Raw genomic sequence first — 22,588 nt, 5'->3', positions numbered from 1 at the left:
AGCTGGGAAGATTGCACCCTTAGTTATTTCTTTTCCGATAGAATTGAGCCTCCTCAGGCTGCCAGCAGATAGAGGATAGAACTGGTTCTGAATCTCACTAACTCTTGAACAAAGGAATTTGAGGAAAGCATGAGGTTCAACGTGACGTGTGTTGTGGCTTTGGAGGGGAAATCCACTGGAAACAGCCTGACTAACTCACCAGAGATTCCCTGTATGTAAACATCTCATCAAGGATGCAGCTAGTTGCGGATCTCCTCATCCTTCAAGATATGTTTTAAAGTTTAAAGTTAAAGCTTATTTTGTTAGTGTCACAAGTAGGCTCACATTAACACCGCAATTAAGTTAACTGTGAAAACCCCCGAGTTGCCACACTCCACCGCCTGTTCGGGTACACTGAGGGAGAATTTAGCATGGCCAATGTACCTTACCAGCACGTCTTTCGTACTGTGGAAGGGAACTGGAGGAACATGCAGACTCCACACAGACAGACACCCAAGCCGGGAATCAAACCCGGGTCCCTAGCACCATGAGGCAACAGTGCGAACCACCATGTCATTGTGTCGCCGTAGTTCTCCCCATCCAATTCCTTGGGTGTTACCGTTTACCTTTCCCATTTGCCACACTGCCTCACCTTTCCTTCTCCTCAGAGTGTAAGCTGTTTCATATCTTTCTTCCATCACCCTTTCCCACTAATGTTCTTACCCCATTGTTGGAGTGTGGTCATCCATCCAGCTGCTCTCTGCCCCAGCTGACAGCTGTGGGCTTAACAACCACAACAACAATCTGCATTTCTAAAGCTCCTTTAAACATAGTAAAAATGTCTCAAAGCCCTGCACAACAGCGCTACTGGACATGAGCCACAAGAGGTAAGTTGTAAGGAGTGTCTTAAAGAAAGAGAGGGGATGAGAAGTGTTTAGAGAGATAATGCCAGAGGTTAGAGTCTTGGCAGCTAATAGTATGACCACCAAGGGTGTATGGAATGCATTCCTTCATTGGCAGAGGTATAGAATACAAAAGTAGGAATATAATGATGGAACTGTATAAAACACTGGTGAGTTCACAACTAGAGTATTGTGTGCAGTTTTGGTCACCACATTATAGGAAGGAGGTAATTGTTCTGCAGAGAGTGTAGAGGAGGTTTACAAGAATGATGCCAGGGCTGGAGAATTGTAGCTACGAGGAGAGATTGGAGAGGTTGGGGCTGTTTTCCTTGGAATAGCGAAGGCTGAGGGGTGACATGATTGAAGTATACAAGCTGAGAGGGGTAGGGAGAGAGCAGAGAGGAGGAACTCGTTCCCCTTGGCAGAGAGTTCAAGAACCAAGGGTCATAGATTCAAGCTAAGTGGCAGAAGAGGTAGAGGGGGCATGAGGTAAAACCATTTTTACGCAGAAGTGGTGGGTGTCTGGAATTCGCTGCCCGAGTTGGTGATGGAGGCAGCTGCCCCGAAATTCATTTTAGAAAGTACCTGGATCACAGTGCTGTAAGTTGCAGGGCTAGGGGCCGGGTGCAGGAAGGTGGGATTAGAAAGGGCACCTGAGTGTCTTTGGGTCGGTATGGACAAGATGGGCCGAATGGCCTCCTTCCACACTGCAGCATTTCTATGGTTCCATGGACATCGGCGGGACTGGAAGATTCCGCCGCCGGCCAATGGCGAGCTACTCCTGCCACCGGTAAACACGCTGGAGGAGGCAGTGCGGGGTCAGGGGGGGAAATTCCCATCCATAGTTTCACTAATAAGGATGGGATTTCTCCTGCTGTTCACACCGGCGGGCTTTTCCAATCCCACCTGCAGCGCACCCCCGCCCGCAGGTTTCCTGCCGGCGGGGGGGTGACGTCAATGGGAATTCCCATTGACAGCGGCGGGGCTGGAGAATCCCACCACCAGCAAACAACACACCACCTCTCGCCAGCGGGAAACAGGTGGCTGGGAGGCTGGAGAATCTCGGCCCAGATCTCGAATGGTTCAGTTATTTAAAATATGGGCGGCACGGTGGCACAGTGGTTAGCACTGCTGCCTCACAGCTCCAGGGATCCAGGTTCAATTCCTGGCTTGGGTCACGGTCTGTGTGGAGTTTGCACGTTCTCCCCGTGTCTGCGTGGGTTTCCTCCGGGTGCTCCGATTTCCTCCCACAGTCCAAAAGACGTGGAGGTTAGGTGGATTGGACATGTTAAATTAACTCTTAGTGTCCCGGAATGTGATGGATTAGCAGAGTAGCTAAGCGGGAATAGGACCTGGGAGGGATTGGTGTTGGTCTGGACTCGATGGGCTGAATGGCCTTCTTTTGCACAGTAGGATTCTATGATTCTAAGATATTGTTTTTTTTTATTTTTACAGGTTTCGGCCCACCTAAAGCTGAAGGAGAAATTAGAAGTTAAGAAGGAATTGGTGAGTCACCAACCTCTTTTGGTAATTCGATTTGAAACACACCAGTGATGGAGTTAGTTGCATGCGGCTCTGAATAATGGATTTAAAAATTGAATTCCAGAGAAGTGTAAATGTATTTGCACCAAAATAAACTCGCTGAATGTCAGAGCAACTTCCAGGGTTGTCTGTGTCTAATTATGCTGCAGTAATTTTCCAAACCTATTCTGGGCCCCTGAAACAGGAGGTGATCTGCCAGCGAGCAAAACGTTTTATTAATTAGCACTCCCGTGAGAGAACTTTGCATAATGTGAGCTCGCATCGAGAACTCGCTGGAGAATTGTGTTCAATTCCTGGGCACCATATTATAGGAAGGATGTCGAGACCTTAAAGATGATGCATAAGTTCATAAGATATAGGAGCAGAATTAGGCCATTCAGCCCATTGAATTATGAGGGGCATGGACAGAGTGGATAGTCAGAAGCTTTTTCCCAGAGAAAGAGTCAATTACTAGGGGGGGCATAGGTTTAAGGTGCAAAGGGGCAAGGTTTAAAAGAGATGTACGTGGCAAGTTTTTTTACACAGAGGGTGGTGGGTGCCTGGAACTCGCTGCGGGGGGGGGGGGAGGTAGTGGAAGCAGATACAAATAGTGACTTTTAAGGGGCGTCTGGACAAATACATGAAGAGGATGGGAATAGAGAGATATGATGGACCATGGTCGGTGCAGGCTTGGAGGGCTCACGTGCCTGTTCCTGTGCTGTAAGTTTCTTTGTTCTTTGCTCTTTGAGTCCGCTCTGCCATTTGATCATGGCTGATATGCTCCTCATCCCCATTTTCCTGCCTTCTCCCCATAACCCTTCAACCCATTACCAATTAAAAATCTGTCTAACTCCTCCTTAAATTTACTCACTGTCCCAGCATCCACCGCACTTTGGGGCAGCGAATTCCACAGAGTCACAACCCTTTGAGAGAAGTAGTTTCTCCTCAACTCTGTTTTAAATTTGCTACCTCTTATCCTAAGGCTATGACCTCTCGTCCTAGAATGCCCCACAAGAGGAAGCATCCGCTCCACATCTACTTTATCCATACATTTTATCATCTTGAATACCTCAATTTGATCTCCCCTCATTCTTCTAAATTCCAGAGAATATGAGCCTAAACTGTTCAATCTCTCTTCATACGACAAACCCCTCATCTCTGGAATCAATCTAGTGAACCTCCTCTGAACTGCCTCCAATGCCACTACATCTTTCCCCAAATACAGGGACCAAAACTGTGCACAATACTCCAGGTGCGGCCTCATCAATGGCCTTGTATAGTTGCGACAATACTTCCTTCCCTTTATATTCTATTCCTTTAGCTATAAATGCCAACATTCCATTCGCTTTCTTTATTATCTGCTGTAGCTAGTTTTCTGTGACACATGAACAAGGACACCCAGATCCCTCTGCACCGGAGCACTCCGAAGTCTCTCCCCATTTAGATAATAAGTCGCCTTCCCATTTTTCTGACCCAAATGCATGACCTCACACTTATCCACGTTAAACTCCATCTGCCACATTTTGGCCCAATCTCCGAACCCGTCTATATCCATTTGTAAACTTCTTATTTCCTCAATGCAACTTACTGTCCCGCCTATTTTTGTGTCATCTGCCAATTTGCAGAGGTGATTATTTTCCACAGTACTAACAGGGTTGAGGGACTTCAGTTGTGCCCAGAGACTCGGATTATTCTTCGAGCAGGGAGCATTGACAGTGGATTTGGTAGAGGTATTGGATTTCTTTTTATTCATTAATGAGCTAGGGGAGGATATTTCTGTTCTGATAGTAGATTGGGAGACTAATGGAGACACTTATAGAATCCCTACAGTACAGAAGGAGACCATTTGGCCAATCGGGTCTGTACCGACCACATTCCACCCAGGCCCTATTCCCGTAACCCCTCACACTTACCCTACTAATCCCGCTGATACTACGGTCAATTTAGCATGGCCAATCAATCTAATTCGCACATCTTTGGACTGTAGGAGGAAACCGGAGCACCTGGAGGAAACCCATGCAGACATGGGGAGAAAGTGCAAACTCCACACTGACAGTAACCCAAGGCCGGAATTGAACCTGGGTCCCTGGCACTGTGAGGCAGCAGTGCTAACCGCTGTGCCACCGTGCGCATGTTCACTCAAGAACAGATTCTTCCCTGCTGCCATCAGACCTTTGAATGGACCTGCCTTATAATAAGTTGATCTTTCTCTACACCCTAGCTATGACTGTAACACTACATTCTGCACTCTCTCCTTTCCTTCTCCCCTGTGCTCTCTATGAACGGTATACTTTTTTAGTGCGTAATAAACAATACTTTTCACTGTATCCCAATACATGTGACAATAATAAATCAAATTAATCACGGAAGCCTTAGTTTGTAAATCAGTTGGTTTGTTTATATTGAGGAATCCTGTCACCAGCTCAGGATAGCTGCAAAGTCCTTAAAGAATTCCCACCCACCACACAAGAAGGACAATGGATGTTTCTCTGCAGTCTAAGGGATTCATTCTCACTGTGTTTTATACTAATTGGATGCAGTATGCATCATTTGAACATATGGATTAGGAGCAGGAGTCTCGGCCTTTGGAGCCTGCCCCATCACTCATCACGGGAAGTGATGCAGTGTCTCGTAATCTTGTCGATCTCAGGAGCGCTTTAGGAGGTTTTTTAATAAACTAATGTTTTCATTACCTCAGCAGTAAATATTCTGTGTTAGCATGATGAGACCAAGATATAGTGTCAGTCTCCTGCCCGCCCACCGTCTGTCCACTACTATACCAAGAACATCAAAGGAATGTGCAGTAAAAACGACAATCAGTGTACGCACTAAGCAGGATGCTTCGGAGAATTAATATAAACCTTAATAGGAGTGGGACTAATTAGATGGCTCTTCCAAAGAGCTGGCACAGAGTACGATGGGCTGAGTGGCCTCATTTTATATGATTCTGTAACGATTACTTGTATGCTGCCTGATTTTAGGTGAACGAGATTCTGACGGCACTGGGCCTCCTCGACTGTTCCAACACCCGGACTCTCTCTCTGTCCGGCGGACAACGCAAGCGCCTAGCCATTGCCCTGGAGCTGGTCAACAATCCGCCCGTCATGTTCTTTGATGAACCCACCAGGTAAGAGCTGATTCATCGACTGGGGCGGTGGCCTGTCTGAGCCTGCCATTTGGGCTTCCACTGGTTTATAATTTACAATTGCTGCCACGTCCCTGCTGGAGGCTGTAATAAAGACTCGGAGCAGGAGGAGGCCATCCGGCCTCTCGAGCCTGCTCCGCCATTCATGGATGATCTTTCTGTGGACTCAGCTCCACTTACCCGCCCACTCACCATAACCCTTAATCCCTTTACTGTTCAAAAATGTATCTATCCTTGCCTTAAAAACATTCAATGAGGCAGCCTCAACTGCTTCACTGGGCAGGGAATTCCACAGATTCACAACCCTTTGTGTGAAGAAGTTCCTCCTCAACTCAATCCTAAATCTGCTCCCTCTTATTTTGAGGCCATGCCCCCTAGTTCTAGTTTCACCCGCCACTGGAAATAACTTCCCTGCTTCTATCTTATCTATTCTCTTCATAAGCTTATATGTTTCTATAAGATCTCCCCTCATTCTTCTGAATTCCAGTGAGTATAGCCCCTGTCTATTTAATCTCTCCTCGTAAGCCAATCCTCTCAACTCCGGAATCAACCTAGTGAATCTCCTCTGCACCCCCTCCAGTGCCAGTATATCCTTTCTCAAATAAGAAGACCAAAACTGTACCCAGTACTCCGGGTGTGGCCTCACCAGCACCTTATACGGCTGCAACATTGGGCAGCACGGTGGCACAGCGGTTAGCACTGCTGCCTCACAGCGCCAAGGACCCGGGTTCAATTCCGGCTTGGGTCACTGTTTGTGAGTGGAGTCTGCACGTTCTCCCCGTGTCAGCGTGGGTTTCCTCCGGATGCTCCGGTTTCCTCCCACAGTCCAAAGATGTGCAGCTTAGGTGGATTGGCCACGCTGAATTCTCTCTGTGTACCCAAACAGGCGCCGGAGTGTGGCGACTAGGGGATTTTCACAGTAACTTCATTGCAGTGTTAATGTGAGCCTACTTGTGACTAATAAATAAACTTTAACATAACCTCCCTGTTTTTAAATTCCACTCCTCTACCAATGAAGGACAAAATTCCATTTGCCTTCTTAACTGTCTGCTGGACCTGCAAACAAACGTTTTGTGATAAGAAGTTGCCAACAGCACCTCAGATGACACACAGTGCCACGTCCAGAAGTATTCCCTCTGCCATTGGAGTTACTGTGTCACCATGGTAATCCCAAAAGGCATAGTACAGGGGATGATCAACTGTACTGATTGCAGTTGAGCACAGTGTTACAGAGCAGCAGTGTTGGTTCATATTCCAACGATAGATGATTAACAACCATTTCTATGAACATAGGAGGTTAGCACACAGGTGCAGCAGGTAATTAGGAACGCTAATGGAATGTTGACCCTTATTTCAAGGGGGTTGGAGTTTAAGAGTAGGGAAGTCTTGCTGCAACTGTACAAGATACTGGCGAGACCACATCTGGACGACTGTGAGCTGTTTTATCCCCTTATTTAAGGAAAGATATTATTTCATTGGAGGCAGCTCAGAAAAGGTTCACTCGGATGATCCCTGGAATGGGGGGGAGGGGAGTGGAAGTGGAGAGGATTGTCTTATTGGGGAGGGGGGGGGCGGCGGTGGAAGTGGAGAGGATTGTCTTATTTGGGAGGGGGGGGGGCGGTGGAAGTGGAGAGGATTGTCTTATTTGGGAGGGGGGGGGCGGTGGAAGTGGAGAGGATTGTCTTATTTGGGAGGGGGGGGGCGCGGTGGAAGTGGAGAGGATTGTCTTATTTGGAAAAGTTAAACAGGTTGGGACTCTACTGACTGGAACTTAGAAGAATGAGAGGTGATCTCATTGAAACATATAGGATTCTTAAGGGGCTTGACAGGGTAGATATTGAGAGGATGTTTCCCCTCATGGGAGAGTCTCAGACTAGAGGGCATAGTCCCAGAATAATGGGATGCCAATTTAAGAGTAAGATGAGGAGAGATTTCTTCTCTCAGAGGGTTGAGAGTCTTTGGGAGCTCCTTGCCACAGAGAGCTGTGGGGCAGAACCCTTGTGTATATTTAAGGCCGAGATAGATTTTTGACCAGTCAGGGAATCAAGGGGAAAGGGCAGGAAAGTGGACGTGAGGAATGTTTAAAATTTAAAGTTTATTTATTAGTGTCACAAGTAGGCTGACATTAACACTGCAATGAAGTTACTGTGAAAATCCCCTAGTTGCCACACTCCGGCACCTGTTCGGGTAACACTGAGGGAGAATTTAGCACGGCCAATGCACCTAACCAGCATGTCTTTCAGACTGTGGGAGGAAACCGGAGCACCCGGAGGGAACCACGCAGACACGGGGAGAACATGCAGACATTGACCCAAGCTGGGTGTGGACAGAGGATTGACACGTGGGAGAGCAAAAAATGTCTATTTCCACAAATTCCTTTAACTTGTGCTCATCCAAAACCCTTCAGTCCATTGTTGAAGTCACACGAAATCCCGTTCACCCATCGCCCTCTGTGCTCGATGACCTATTCTAGGAAAATCACATCTCATTTGAACGTTGGCTCTGGCTGTCTCCAGGCAGATTTCTACCTGTTGCTGGGCAGATTGTATCCTGTCACTCATTATTAAATTCCTGTTGCTAATTAGATCCATCACACTTACCAGACTGAAAGTCTGCTTGCATTGAATTTTTCAGCTGTTTACTTTGAAGGCTCGTAATGCCATTCTGGACATGATTGAGCCCTAACGAAGGTTGCTAACTCTTTGATTTGATTTATTATTGCCACATGTATTAGTATACAGTGAAAAGTAATGTTTCTTGTGCGCTATACAGACAAAGCAGACCATTCATAGAGAAGGAAAGGAGAGAGTGCAGAATGTAGTGCTACAGTCATAGCTAGGGTGTAGAGAAAGATCAACTTAGTACAAGGTAAGTCCATTCAAAAGCCTGATGGCAGCAGGAAAGAAGTTGTTTTTGAGACAGTTGGTACATGACCTCAGGCTTTTGTATCTTTTTTCCGGCGGTTGAAGGTGGAAGAGAGAATGTCCGGGGTGTGTGGGGTCCTTAATTATGCTGGCTGCTTTGCCGAGGCAGTGGGAAGTGTAGACAGAGTCAATGGATGGGAGGCTGGTTTGCATGATGCACTGGGTTTCGTTCATAACCCTTTGCAGTTTCTTGCGGTCTTGGGCAGAGCAGGAGCTGTACCAAGCTGCGATACAACCAGAAAGAATGCTTTCTATGGTTGAACATATTCCCGGAGGCTTCTCCCATTTCAATACAAACAATTTTTTTCGCGTCTCCAACCTGTTGTTAACTAACAAAATAAGAAAGAAAATAGAAAAGGGAACTGTTAATGTCCCAATAATTCTGCTCCTGCGTTACCTCATGGCAATCGCCTTTCATTCCCAGAGATTCCAGGATAACCATTGAGGTGGGGGAGTTGGCAACCTAAACCTGGCTGGACAAAAAGGAGAGAGATATCTCACTGGAGCAGAAGAGAAGCGGAGGGAATGGTGCAAGGTTCCAGCTTTATCAGGCAGGCTGTGAATGGACAGTCAGTGACGCGCCACTGTCCAGGGCCACGGGGGTAGAAATGGCCTTTGGGTTTGATCACGGGTGCCGGACAAATTAACTCACGATGTCTTTCTGCTTTTCTCTCTCTCTGTCTTTCCCTCCATCGCAGTGGCCTGGACAGCGCTTCCTGTTTCCAGGTCGTGTCACTGATGAAGTCACTTGCTCAGGGCGGGAGAACCATCATATGCACTATCCATCAGCCCAGTGCCAAACTCTTCGAGATGTTTGACAAGGTACGATGTCTTCCCGATCCTTTAACATTGCAGCAGAAACCAGTTTCTAACCGGAGAGGCATGTTGTGTGGAGACGCGGGTTGTGATGGGTGATAAAACGAGAAATAGGAGGTGCAGTAGGCCCTATAGCCCTTCGAGCCTGCATCAGGAAATATTATGTTTTTTTCCTGTTAATGAAATGGGTGCAGTGCTGGCAAAATCTCCTGAGAAAGAGGTGGTGAGACACCATCACCGTGAACCTCTGCATTGGTGTAGTTACACCCACAGTGCAGCTTTTTAAATTCATTCGTGGGACATGGGCGTCGCTGGCTGGCCATCATTTATTGCCCATCCCTAGTTGCCCTTGAGAAGGTGGTGGCGAGCTGCCTTCTTGAATCGCTGCAGTCCATGTTCTATGGGTTGACCCACAATGACGTTAGGGAGGGAATTCCAGGAATTTGATCCAGCTACTGCGAAGGAACGGCGATATATTTCCAAGTTCCCCTCCAAGCCACTCACCATCCTGACCTCACTGTGCCACCCTCCATCTAACCTACACATCTTTGGACACTAGGGGGTAACTTATCATGGCCAATCAACCTAACCCGCACATCTTTAGACTGAGAGGGGAAACCGGAACACCCGGAGGAAACCCACACAGACACGGGGAGAACATGCAAACTCCCCACAGACAGTCACCGGAATTGAACCCCGGGTCCCTGGCGCTGTGAGGCAGCCATGGAAACAAATCTATGAGGGCAACTATCCCTGCCATGAGCGCTGATTGTGCTATCCGCCTCCTTTCACCTCCGTTGGCCATCCGAGGAGCTGTCTACTGTAATCAACAAAATGGCAGCAGGCTCCAAAATGGCTGCCTTTGCGGCTGCTACCAAATTGTAACCAACATCCGGTAACAAGCTCTACTTTCTCGAGGGTTAATTCGGGATGGGGCAATAATTGCTGGCCTTGTTAATGATGACCAAGTCCTGAGAATACAGTAAGGAAATAATGAGAAGCCAATCAGTTGAGTCAAACTGCTTTAGGGATGCACAATAAATGTGAGCAATCAGGGATTAAAAACCAACATGAAAGCATCCAGCTCTGTGCTTTGAAGATGTGCGAGATAACATTCTAATGAGAGATGGAACTGAAACTCAAGGAGCTGGAGTCATTAGTACTCTTGAGATGGAGCCTTCAGCCTCCTCCAGCTGCCCTTCAGAGGATCCAGTGGTTCCGATGGGCTTTATAGATCACTTCACACTTTGTGAAGAGCGTCCTGCTCGCCAATCTTTCATCCCTAATCCAGAACCATCCCTACATCTCTTTATTTGGTTATGGCACTCACCTGATGAAGGAGTGGCACTCCGAAAGCTCATGCCACCAAATAAACCTGTTGGACTTTAACCTGGTGTTGTGAGACTACTTACTGTGCCCACCCCAGTCCAACGCCGGCAACTCCACATCATATTCGGTTATGGGATCTTGCTGAACCTGGTTGTCGGTACATCAGCGCATCTTAAAATAATTAACTGTGTGTGGTGCATTTTAAGCCGGTCCCAAGAGAGGTGATAAAGTGGCTGCATAAACGTCAATCGGTCTCTCGCAGTTTAAAGCACGCTCTGTTGTCATGAAGCACAGACAGCCTGGAACCAGAGAACACCACAGCCTCTTTATCTGCAGCGTCCTGAGTTGCTGCTGCACTAAATTAACATCGAACCCCACAAATACCTGGCCTTGCGACAGCAAATACCGCTGACTAAACTCGGTGAAAGTGGAAAATTAGCGAAACCAAGGTTTTCGAACTGCTGCTGAAAAGTTTGGTCACAATTTCCTTCCTGTTGTATCTTTCTTATTGAGAGGAACAGAATCCATTTAAACATAAAAACTCACCAACCTCTCTCAGGTAATAACATTTCTGGGAGAGTTCTTGAAGAATGTGGGACGCAATGGGGCAGCGGGGGGTGGGGGGGTGCAGGGATTGGGGGGGTGTGCAGGGGCAGCGGGGGGTGCAGGGTTGGGGGGTGCAGGGATTGGGGGGGTGCAGGGGCAGAGGGGGGTGCAGGGGTGGGGGGGTGCAGGGGTGGGGGGGTGCAGGGGTGGGGGGGGTGCAGGGGTGGGGGGGGTGCAGGGGTGGGGGGGGTGCAGGGGTGGGGGGGGTGCAGGGGTGGGGGGGTGCAGGGGTGGGGGGGTGCAGGGTGGGGGGGGTGCAGGGGCAGCGGGGGGTGCAGGGGTGGGGGGTGCAGGGATTGGGGGGGGTGCAGGGGCAGAGGGGGGTGCAGGGGTGGGGGGGGTGCAGGGGCAGAGGGGGGTGCAGGGGTGGGGGGGGTGCAGGGGCAGGGGGGGTGCAGGGGCAGAGGGGGGTGCAGGGGTGGGGGGGGTGCAGGGGTGGGGGGGGTGCAGGGGCTGGGGGGGTGCAGGGGTGGGGGGGGTGCAGGGCTGGGGGGGGGTGCAGGGGTGGGGGGGGTGCAGGGCTGGGGGGGGGTGCAGGGCTGGGGGGGGGTGCAGGGCTGGGGGGGGTGCAGGGCTGGGGGGGGTGCAGGGCTGGGGGGGGGTGCAGGGGTGGGAGGGGTGCAGGGGTGGGGGGGGTGCATGGGTGGGGGGGGTGCAGGGGCAGGGGGGGGTGCAGGGGTGGGGGGGTGCAGGGGTGGGGGGGGTGCAGGGGTGGGGGGGGTGCAGGGGTGGGGGGGGTGCAGGGGTGGGGGGGGTGCAGGGGCAGAGGGGGGTGCAGGGGTGGGGGGGGTGCAGGGGTGGGGGGTGTGCAGGGGTGGGGGGTGAGTGCAGCATGATTAGGAGGAATAAGTGACATTCACCTTACGGTTCCCATATCCCTCCATCACTGGGGATTTTCCTCACCCAATGTCTGCCTCTGTTGTAGACTCACTGATGGAGATTGTTCCCTGAGATCATCACGTCAGAAAGTGAATTTGACCTCAGCCGTTGTTTGGTTTAACAATTCCTGTAACTGGTGGCATCATTTATGACACATTTTATTGCTTATTTGAATAGCGGAGAAGGGAGGAATTTCTGTTTAACCGGGTAATGGATGTGACTGGTTGGAAATGTCTTCCATTTCAGGACTCAGTGCCCTCTCAAACACTCCCAGGACAGATACAGCATGGGGTTAGATACAGAGTAAAGCTCCCTCTACACTGTCCCCATCAATCACTCCCAGGACAGGTACAGCACGGGGTGAGATACAGAGTAAAGCTCCCTCTATACTGTCCCCCATCAAACACTCCCAGGACAGGTACAGCACGGGGTTAGATACAGAGTAAAGCTCCCTCTACACTGTCCCCCATCAAACACTCCCAAGACAGGTACAGCACGGGGTTAGATACAGAGTAAAGCTCCCTCTACACTGTCCCCATCAATCACTCCCAGGACAGGTACAGCACAGAGTTAGATACAGAGTAAAGCTCCCTCTACACTGTCCCTCATCAAACACTCCCAGGACAGGTACAGCACAGAGTTAGATACAGAGTAAAGCTCCCTCTACACTGTCCCTCATCAAACACTCCCAGGACAGGTACAGCACAGAGTTAGATACAGAGTAAAGCTCCCTCTACACTGTCCCCCATCAAACACTCCCAGGACAGGTACAGCACGGGGTTAGATACAGAGTAAAGCTCCCTCTACACTGTCCCCCATCAAACACTCCCAGGACAGGTACAGCACGGGGTTAGATACAGAGTAAAGCTCCCTCTACACTGTCCCCCATCAAACACTCCCAGGACAGGGACAGCACGCAGTTAGATAAAAATTGAACTCCAGGTTTAGTTCACTCTGCAGACGTCACTGGGTTCCAACACATCTTGGCTCCTTGCTGGTTTAAGGGGATTGGGCAGAGAGGTGGAGAGTATCTCACTCACTGTCACGTGGCTTGACAAGTAGCCGGAAGTAGCGGTGGACCTGGGCTTGGGGTAGAACAGCAACTATCCACATTTGAACTCAGCCTGGGCTGAGATTTTCATCCAGGACAAGTGGACAGAAGAAGTGAAAAGTCTGACTGCCGGCTTTCCTATTTTGAAAAGATCAGCCGAGCTCTCGCCCAGAACTCTACGGTCTGACAGGATCTGTGCTGCTGTTTTTAGTCTGCTGTGGTCTTCATCCACAGTGAGTGGGTCGACCCACTCCTGCATTGCCTCATCCACTGCTTTGAACTGGGTGCACACACTGTGTCTGTCTGCTGCCTGGGTCTAAGCAGGGTGGGTGGCAGGGCAGTGAGGCTGACGAGACAGAACTGTAACATGAGAGTACTCAGCACACCAGGATCAAGCTTTGCGGCAAGTTTAGTCACATTCTGATGCCCGATCTTCTGGCTTTGAGTCCAAAGGATTTCTCAGCACCTGTCTGGAGCGAAATACATTGAGGAGGAACAAAAGGTCATTGACCCTGCAGCTCCATCACAGACTGTAGTGTTGACTGCCACCTACTGTCGTCTGATGGCATAGCAAGTCATTAAATATTGATCCGTGTTAAGATTTATTTATTTCATAGAATCATCATAGAAACCCTACAGTACAGAAAGAGGCCATTCGGCCCATCGAGTCTACACCGGCCACAATCCCACCCAGGCCCTACCCCCATATCCCTACATATTTTACCCGCTAATCCACGCATCCCAGGTCACTAAGGGGCAATTTTAGCATGGCCAATCAACCTAACCCACACATCTTTGGACTGTGGGAGGAAACCGGAGCACCCGGAGGAAACCCACGCAGACACGAGGAGAATGTGCAAACTCCACACAGACAGTGCCCCAAGCCGGGAATCGAACCCTGGTCCCTGGAGCTATGAAGCAGCAGCGCTAACCCACTGTGCTACCGTGCCACCCATGATTAACGTACATAATTAACGTGTGTCTTTTATTGTCCTTGGAGTGTGCTTTCTGTTGAAGAAATGCAAGTATGTTGTTTCCGAGTACTGGTCCTTCAGCAGTTGTGTACGACAAGGCAGTCTTCAGAGCAAAGCAATCGGTTTCAAATGTATCAGAGGCTGAAGAGGCAAGGGCTTCCCCCAATCTTGGATGGCGGGGGGGAGTTTGAGAATTAGAATAGACACCTCAATTAAATCACCCATCATTGGCAATACCCCTCAGCCATACACACCACACAGGTACCTTTATTTGCTGAGATATAGAATATAAGAGCAGGGAGGTTATAATGGAGCTGTACAGAATATTCGTTAGGCCACAGCTAGAGTACTGTGTGCAGTTCTGGTCGCCACACTATAGGAAGGATGTGATTGAATGAGAGAGAGTGCAGAGGAGATTCACCAGGACGTTGCCTGAGGGGCATAGATAGGAAGAAACTTTTCCCCTTAGTACAGGAGGTCATAGATAACCAAGTGTCATAGATTTAAGGTAAGGGGCTGGAGAGTTCAAGGAGATTTGAGGAAAACATTTTTCACCCAGAGGGTGGAGGGAATCTGGAACTCGCTGCCTGAAAGGGTGGTAGAGGCGGAACACTCAAAATGTTTAAGAAGCATTTAGATGAGCGCTTGAAACGCCGTAGCGTACACGGCTACGGACCAAGTGCTGGAAAATGGGATTAGAGTAGATGGGGTTTGATGGCCGGCGCAGACAATGATGGGTCAGGATTACATTCACTGGAGTTCAGAAGAGTGAGAGGGGTTCTCATAGAAACTTATCAAATTCTAACAGGGTTAGACAGGGTAGATTCAGAAAGAATGTTCCCGATGGTGGGGGAGTCCAGAACTAGGGGTCATAGTTTGAGGATAAGGGGTAAATCTTTTAGAACTGAGGGTCGGAGAAATTCCTTCACCCAGAGAGTGGAGAATGTGTGGAATTCACGACCACCGAAAGTAGTTGAGGCCAAAACTTTGTGTGATTTCAAGAAGGAATTAGATATAGCTCTTGGGACTAAAGGGATTAAGGGATATGGGAGGAAGGGGGGATCAGGATATTGAATTCGATGATCAGCCATGATCATAATGAATGGCGGAGCAGGCTTGAAGGGCCGAATGGCCTACTCCTGCTTCTAGTTTCTATGGAATCGTCTTTTGGGGCACTGTTGGGCAAGGCACCAGCAGAGTCCCCCAGCTGTCTTCAAAGTTTGCCATGGCATCTTTGGAACCTCGTCTAAAGAGGTAGATGAGAGTCATGCTTAACGAGACGTGCAAAGGACCTCTGACAGTGCGGCACTCTCTCGGTACTGCAGTCAGCCTAGTTTCTGGGATCACGTCCTCAAGTAGGGACAGAACCCACAGCTTTCTTTAAGCGGAGAAGAGGATGTTGAACCAACTCGGGGGGGAGGGGGGGGCGGCGGAGGGGGGCACGGGGGGGGGGGGGTGACGGGGGCCGTTGGCGGGGGGAGGGAAACAAACACATCAATCAGAAACATAAAAAATGGTACAACTTGAAGACGGGGCTCGTGGTTAATTGAAATTAATCTACTGATGACCATGAAACCATGGTCAATTGTCGGTAAAACTCATCTGGTTCACTTCAGGGAAGGAAATCTGCCGTTCTTACCTGGTCTGGCCAACATTTGACTCCAGAGCCACAGCAAAGTGGTTGACTCTCAACTGCCCTTGGGCAACTAGGGATGGGCAATAAATGCTGGCCAGCCAGCGACGCCCATGTCCCATGAATGAATAAAAAAATAGACGGTTGAATCGGTGGTAGTTATTTGCGCTGAGCCAGCACTGGGATCCTGACTATTTTACTAATATTAAAGCAGCTCCATTGTAGGATCAGAAAATAATCCCATCAAGTTAGTCATCCCATAAACACAATATTCTGTCATCTGTTTAAACCAATAACATACAGTCGTCAGCAGAAAGGACAAAACAGGCAAAAAATAATTCATGGTTGAACCTGGTTAGTTTTTAAACAGCTTGGCCAAGTTTAAACAAATTTTTAACATGGTTTAATTCCAATCTCCTTTCTCTCCTCACAGCTGTTCATCGTGAGCCAAGGGCAGTGCATCTACAAAGGAATAGTTCCCAACCTCATCCCCTATCTGAAAGGTCTGGGATTGCATTGTCCAACCTATCACAACCCCGCTGACTTTAGTAAGTGATAAAGGCACTCCTCCATTAATGCGCTTCAACCAAGGGGTCTATATCCAGCCTGTGTTTAGTGGGCTGAAGGGGGAAAGATACAGGGCTATGGGGAAAGCGGTGAAGAGTGGGATTAATTGGATAGCACTGCCAAGGGGTTTGCATGGGTATAATGGGCCAAATGGCCTCAATCTGCTGGATCTACCCTGGATGGTGCAGCTCAGCACGCCTTGCAAAGAGGAAATCAGCTCAGATTCCTCCAGTCTCGAGTGTCAACATCGGCTGAGATTAGTTGCATCCCTCAGAAAGGACTATTTCCCTGTGTGTTCAGATTTCTGGCACAAAGCTTCTCCACCTCCGCTCCACTTGAATCCCCCCAGTGCAGAAGGAGACCATTTGGCCCATCCAGTCTGCACTGACTCTCCAACAGAGAATCCCACCCAGGCCCATTCCCATAACCCCACATATTTAGTCATAGAGTCATAGAGGTTTTTACAGCATGGAAACAGGCCCTTCGGCCCAACTTGTCCACGCTGCCCTTTTTTAACCACTAAGCTACACCCAATTGCCCACGTTTGGTCCATATCCCTCTATACCCATCTTACCCATGTAACTGTCTAAATGCTTTTTAAAAGACAAAATTGTACCCGCCTCTATTACTACCTCTGGCAACTCATTCCAGACACTCACCATCCACCACTCTTTTCACACAGAGGGTGATATTTACCTTGCTAATCCCCCTAACCAACACATCTTTGAACACTAAAGTGCAATTTAGTATGGCCAATCCACCTAATCTGTACATCTTTGGAGTGTGGGAGGAAACCGGAGCACCCAAAGGAAACCCACGCAGACATGGGGAGAATGTGAAAACTCCACACATTTACCTGAGGCCGAAATCGAACCCAGGTCCCTGGCACTGTGAGGCAGCAGTGCTAACCACTGTGCCACCATGCTGCCCCTAATCTCAGGACTTTGTCTTGTAAAGGATGAATTTGTGACCCTTCTATTTATAAGTGTCACAAGTAGGCTTACATTAACACTGCAATGAAGTTACTGTGAAAATCCCCTAGTTGCCACACTCCAGCACCTGTTCGGGTAACATTGAGGGAGAATTTAGCATGGCCAACGCACCTAACCAGCACACCTTTCAGACAGTGGGAGGAAACCGGAGCACCCGGAGGAAACCCAGGCAGACATGGGGAGAACATGCAGACTCTGCACAGACAGTGACCCAAGCCGGGAATCGAACCCGGGTCCCTGGCGCTGTGAGGCAGCAGTGCTTGCCACTGTGCCGCCTTCTGCACCCGAATCCTAAACGTGTCTGGTTTATTCCTCTCCCTATCCCACCCACTGCTGTGAACTTTCAAATCCGCGCGTGTCACTCTGACCATCACAATGAATTTTGTTTTTGCCGCCTTGCCCAGTTATCGAGGTTGCCTCGGGTGAATACGGGGATTTGAACCCTCTGCTGTTTAAGGCTGTTCAGGACGGAATGTGCACCATGGCGGAGAAGAAGAACCCATCCAATGGGAGTGATCCATCAGCCTGGAAGACCCAGAGCCTGACGGTAATAGCATGAGACTCAAACTGTGCTTCCTGGTGTTTTAGCAGCAAAAGGAAGAATATTCAAGTAGACACCAGCTTGGTAGAATTTTCAATGTGTTCTCATTGCATTAGAATACCAAACATTTTCCGCCAGCCTCAGCAACTTCCCATATTCTATGGATAAAAGACATATGGCTGGGATTTCACCTCCCCGCTCGTGACCCATGGTGAGCCATTGGCCACTGGAGGGATCTTCTAGTGCCGCATTTTGTATGGTTTTCCTGCCCTGTCACCAGGGAGATTGCTGCCCGGGGAAGGTGGGTCTGGAAAATCTCTTCAGTGGGAAGGGCTGGAAAATCCCACCTTTAAAAAATGCTTTTGCATAGCACCTCTCGCCACCTCAAGGTGCCACAAACTGCCTCCCAAAGTGCTTCAAATGCTACTGAAGAGCAGTCACTGTTGGGATGTAGGGAACACAGCAGTCAGTTTGCACATCGCAAGCTCTCACAAACAGTGATATAATCATGACCAGATCATGTTTTTTGTGATGTTGGATGGTCTTATCCAGATCTCCCCCGCTTCTTCTTTGAAATAGTACAATGGGATCTTTTCTTTCCATTTAAGAGGGCAAACAGGGCTTCGGTTTAATGTCACTCGTGTTTAAGAGAATGAGACATTATATCATCACAACATCTCAAATTCTGAGTGCGTTTGAAAGGGTAGATGCTGGGAGCTTGCTTCCCTGGCTGGAAGAGTCTAGAACAAGTGACCACAGGTGGCACGGTGGCACAGTGATTAGCACTGCTGCCTCACAGCGTCAGGGTCACTGTCTGTGCGGAGTTGCACATTCTCCCCGTGTCTGCGTGGGTTTCCTCCGGGTGCTCCGGTTCCCTCCCACGCTTCAAAAATGTGTAGGTTAGGTTGATTGGCCATGCTAAATTGCCCCTTAGTGTCCCAAGATGTGAAGATTAGTGGGATGAGCAGGGTAAATACGTCGGGTTATGGGGATAGGGGCTGGGTGGGATTGTTGTCAATGCAGGCTCGATGGGCCGAATGGCTTCCTTCTGCACTGTCGGGATTCTATGATAAATTGCCCCTTAGTGTCCAAAGATGTACAGGTTGGGTGGATTAACCATGATAAATGCAGTGGGATAGGGCAGAGGGGAGGGCCCGGGTGGGATGCTCTTTCACAGAGTCAGTGCAGACCCGAAGGGCTGAATGGCCTCTTCAGCACGGTAGGGATTCTATGGTTATTCAGGATAAGGGATTGGGTATTCACGATTGAAATGAGGAGAAAGTTCTTCAGTCAGGCGGTAACGAATCTTTGGAATTTTCTACCCTGGACAATTGTATATGCGGGTCGCTGAGTCGATTCAGGACTGAGATCGATAGATTTTGGAACCAAGGGATATGGAAATTGGGCAGGAAAGTGGAGATGAGGTCAAAGATCATCCATGATTGTAACGAATGGTGGAGAAGGCTTGAGGGGCATATTGCCTACTCCCACTCCTATGTCCTGTCTCATCTGAAAGACAACAACTCCCAACATGGGGAGGCGATGGCCTAATGGTATTATCGCTAGACTATGAATCCAGAACCTCAGCTAATGTTCTGGGGACCCGGACGGCAGATGATAGAATTTGAACTCAGTATAAAAATCTGGAATTGAGAATCTACTGATGACCATGAAACCATTATCGATTGTCGGAAAAATCCATCTGGTTCACTAATGTCCTTTAGAGAAGCAAATCTGCCGTCCTTACCCGGTCTTGGCCTACATGTGACTCCAGAGCCGCAGCAATGTGGTTGACTCTCAACTGCCCTCGGGCAACGAGGGATGGGCAATAAATGCTGGCCAGCCAGCGATGCCCCATGTCCCACGAATTTATAAAATGAAAAACTCTCTCAGTACTGCGGCTGAGAATGGGTCATAGGCATTGAGCATTGGAAAATAGGAGCAGTCAAGTTGCTGTGAAGGACAGTCCTCAAAGGGTGGAGTCAAAGCCATTTTGCTGAATTAAGGAAAGCTCTTCCGTTCATTGGACTGTCGAGGTGACATTCGAGACTGAATGCCAAAAATGGAAACTTCTTTCAACCTAGTGCCCTTCACCCTCAATATAACAAGCACAAAAACTGAAAACTTACAGGCACCGCTGATATTCTGTCTTTCTCTGTACAGGACACGGGCCCCATTGAGAGCCGCACTTTTGCCATCAGCTCCTTCGTTCAGTTTTGTATTCTCTTCAGAAGAACCTTTATTTCCATATTGAGAGACATGGTAAGGTTGGCTGGATTTGTGCTTCTGTTTTAGAATTGGAAACTAACTTCAGTGTGAGGGTTGGGGGGAGGTTGCAATTCACTTCAGTTCCCTGTTATTTAGGGGAGTAATCTGGGCTGCGCTGTGGCACAGTGGTTAGCACTGCAGCCTCACAGTGCCAGGGACCCAAGTTTGATTCCCAGCTTGGGTCACTGTCTGTGTGGAGTCTGCACATTTTCCCTGTGTCTGCATGAGTTTCCTCCGGGTGCTCCCGTTTCCTCCCACAGTCCGAAAGACGTACTGGTTAGGTACATTCGCCATGCTAGATTCTTCCTCAGTGTACACAAACAGGCACTGGAGTGTGGCAACTCGGGGATTTTCAGAGTAACTTCATTGCGGTGTTAATGTAAGCCTACTTGTAACTAATAAATAAACTTTAACTTTAAAAGTTCCCACCTCAGCACCTCAGGAAGGTAGGCGCATGTGGTCCTCAAGTGAGGTCAAGATCAGTCAAAACAAAAGAGCCAAGAACTGGAAATGCAACAGAGTGGCTACACTAGACTATAGCCTTCCCTGGCTGGGAAAGGGGAAATCACTCATTGGGTGGGATTTTCCGGCCGCGCTCACCGGAACATCCCGCCCGAGGTCAATGGACCATTCCGTGGTCCGCCCCTCGCCCACTCCGATTCCCATGGCGAGCAGAACGGGAAAATTCACCCCCATTGTTCCCACTCTTGAGTGCTCACCATTGACCCCTTGTGGGCGGAGGTCGACATTGGGCTTTTGACAGGAAGGCTTCCACAGTCAAAGCACCATCTTCATTAACCAGAGCAAAATACCGCGGGTGCCGGAGACCTGAGCAGAAAATACTGAAAAATATTCAGCAGGTCAGACAACATCTGTGGAGAGTGGAACAGAGTTGATGCTTAGGGCCAGTGAGGGTTTTATCAGAGTTGGAAACTGTGAGAGATGAACAGCTAATAAGCAAGTGCAGAGCTGTGGAAATGGAAGTGGTGGGGAGTGGGAGGAGGTGCGTGGGCCGGGGGAGGTAAAGAAAGAAGAGGGGAAGATTTGTGATGTAGTGGAGGACCTGTTATCATTGAATTACTCTTTCCATCCACCCAATCACAGACCTTTAGCTGCTGATCTTTCTCTGTACCCTCCTTTACATTGGTTCTCTGCTTGTTTAGAAATGCTCATTGCCGACATCTCCCAGTTTGAATGAGAGGTTGTGGACCTGAACCTCAGTTTCTCTCTCCATAGACTCTTCCAGACCTGTCGAATTTCCAATTGTTACTCCAACTTTCACCTTCTGGGCTCCCACACGTCACAAAAATCACAGAATTGCTACAGTGCAGAAGGAGGCCATTTGGCCCATCGTGTATGCACCGGCTCTCTGAACGAGCATCATGACTTTGTGCCATTCCCCTGCCTCCCTCCCCCCTCCCCCCCCGTACCCCTACACATTGTTTCTACTGAAATAACCATCTAATACCCTCTTGAATGCCTCGATTGAACTGCCTCCACCATACTCCCAGGCAGTGCATTCCAGACCCCAACTACACCTTGTGTGAAAAGGTTTTTCTCACATCACATTTGCTTCTTTTGCAAATCTTGATGCCACAGTGTTTAGCACTGCCGCCTCACAGCGCCAGGGACCTGAATTCAGTTCCCGGCTTGGGTCACTGTCTATGTGGAGTTTGCATGTTCTCCCCGTGTCTGCGTGGGTTTCCTCCAGGTGCCCCGGTTTCCTCCCACAGTCCGAAAGACGTGCTGGTTAGGTGCATTGGCCATGCTAAATTCTCCATCAGTGTACCCGAACAGGCACCGGGGTGTGGCGACTAGGGGATTTTCACAGCAAATCACATTAAACGTGAATAAGATGCCAGGGAACTGTTCTGGGATTGAATGTTCGCAGGAGTGGAGAGAATTGGAAAATGGAATACCGTGTGCGTTTAAGTGCGTGCGTGTGTTGAGTTGGTCCAACATGCCACAAGCGGACAATTCGGGGCACTCTGCATTGCAAGTCTCACAGTGGGTTCCATTATCTTGTCTCCTCTAGGTTCTCACCCACTTACGGTTCATGTCCCACATCTGCATTGGAGTCTTAATAGGCCTGCTCTACCTGAACATTGGCGATGAAGCAGAGAAAGTATTCAACAACACAGGATGTCTCTTCTTCTCCATGCTGTTCCTCATGTTTGCTGCTCTTATGCCAACTGTACTGACCTGTAAGGAAGAATCTGATTCTCACGCTGTTTGATTGTAATCTTTAGCCTGTGTATTTTCTTCTTGGGTTTCTCCTGAGTGGAGGTGCTTAAACAATCAGCACAAAGACTTGATTTATACGGACCTTTTCACAACACCATTGTTCTATTCCAAATAATCAAGTGATGAAGGATAGGACTGGAGCCTATCTCGACACACTTATAAGATTTTATTTACAGAGACACGCAGTACACACACAAGATATGCAGCTGAGGTGGAT

General features: G+C 49.0%; 1 protein-coding gene across 1 annotated transcript in view; it reads left to right on the top strand.

Moving 5' to 3' along the window:
- abcg4a (ATP-binding cassette, sub-family G (WHITE), member 4a) overlaps positions 1-22,588 on the top strand; it is a 145,822-nt gene that overhangs the window by 110,114 nt on the left and 13,120 nt on the right. The window contains exons 5-11 of the mRNA XM_078198975.1: positions 2,337-2,387; positions 5,384-5,529; positions 9,170-9,293; positions 16,193-16,307; positions 17,723-17,865; positions 20,023-20,121; positions 22,163-22,331. Coding sequence (XP_078055101.1) covers positions 2,337-2,387; positions 5,384-5,529; positions 9,170-9,293; positions 16,193-16,307; positions 17,723-17,865; positions 20,023-20,121; positions 22,163-22,331 — 847 coding nt within the window. The remainder of the gene's footprint in view (positions 1-2,336; positions 2,388-5,383; positions 5,530-9,169; positions 9,294-16,192; positions 16,308-17,722; positions 17,866-20,022; positions 20,122-22,162; positions 22,332-22,588) is intronic.

The sequence above is a fragment of the Mustelus asterias genome, chromosome 27, assembly GCF_964213995.1.
Source record: "Mustelus asterias chromosome 27, sMusAst1.hap1.1, whole genome shotgun sequence".
In the NCBI taxonomy this organism is placed as follows: Eukaryota; Metazoa; Chordata; class Chondrichthyes; order Carcharhiniformes; family Triakidae; genus Mustelus; species Mustelus asterias.
This window is presented reverse-complemented; position numbering and strand designations above follow the sequence as displayed.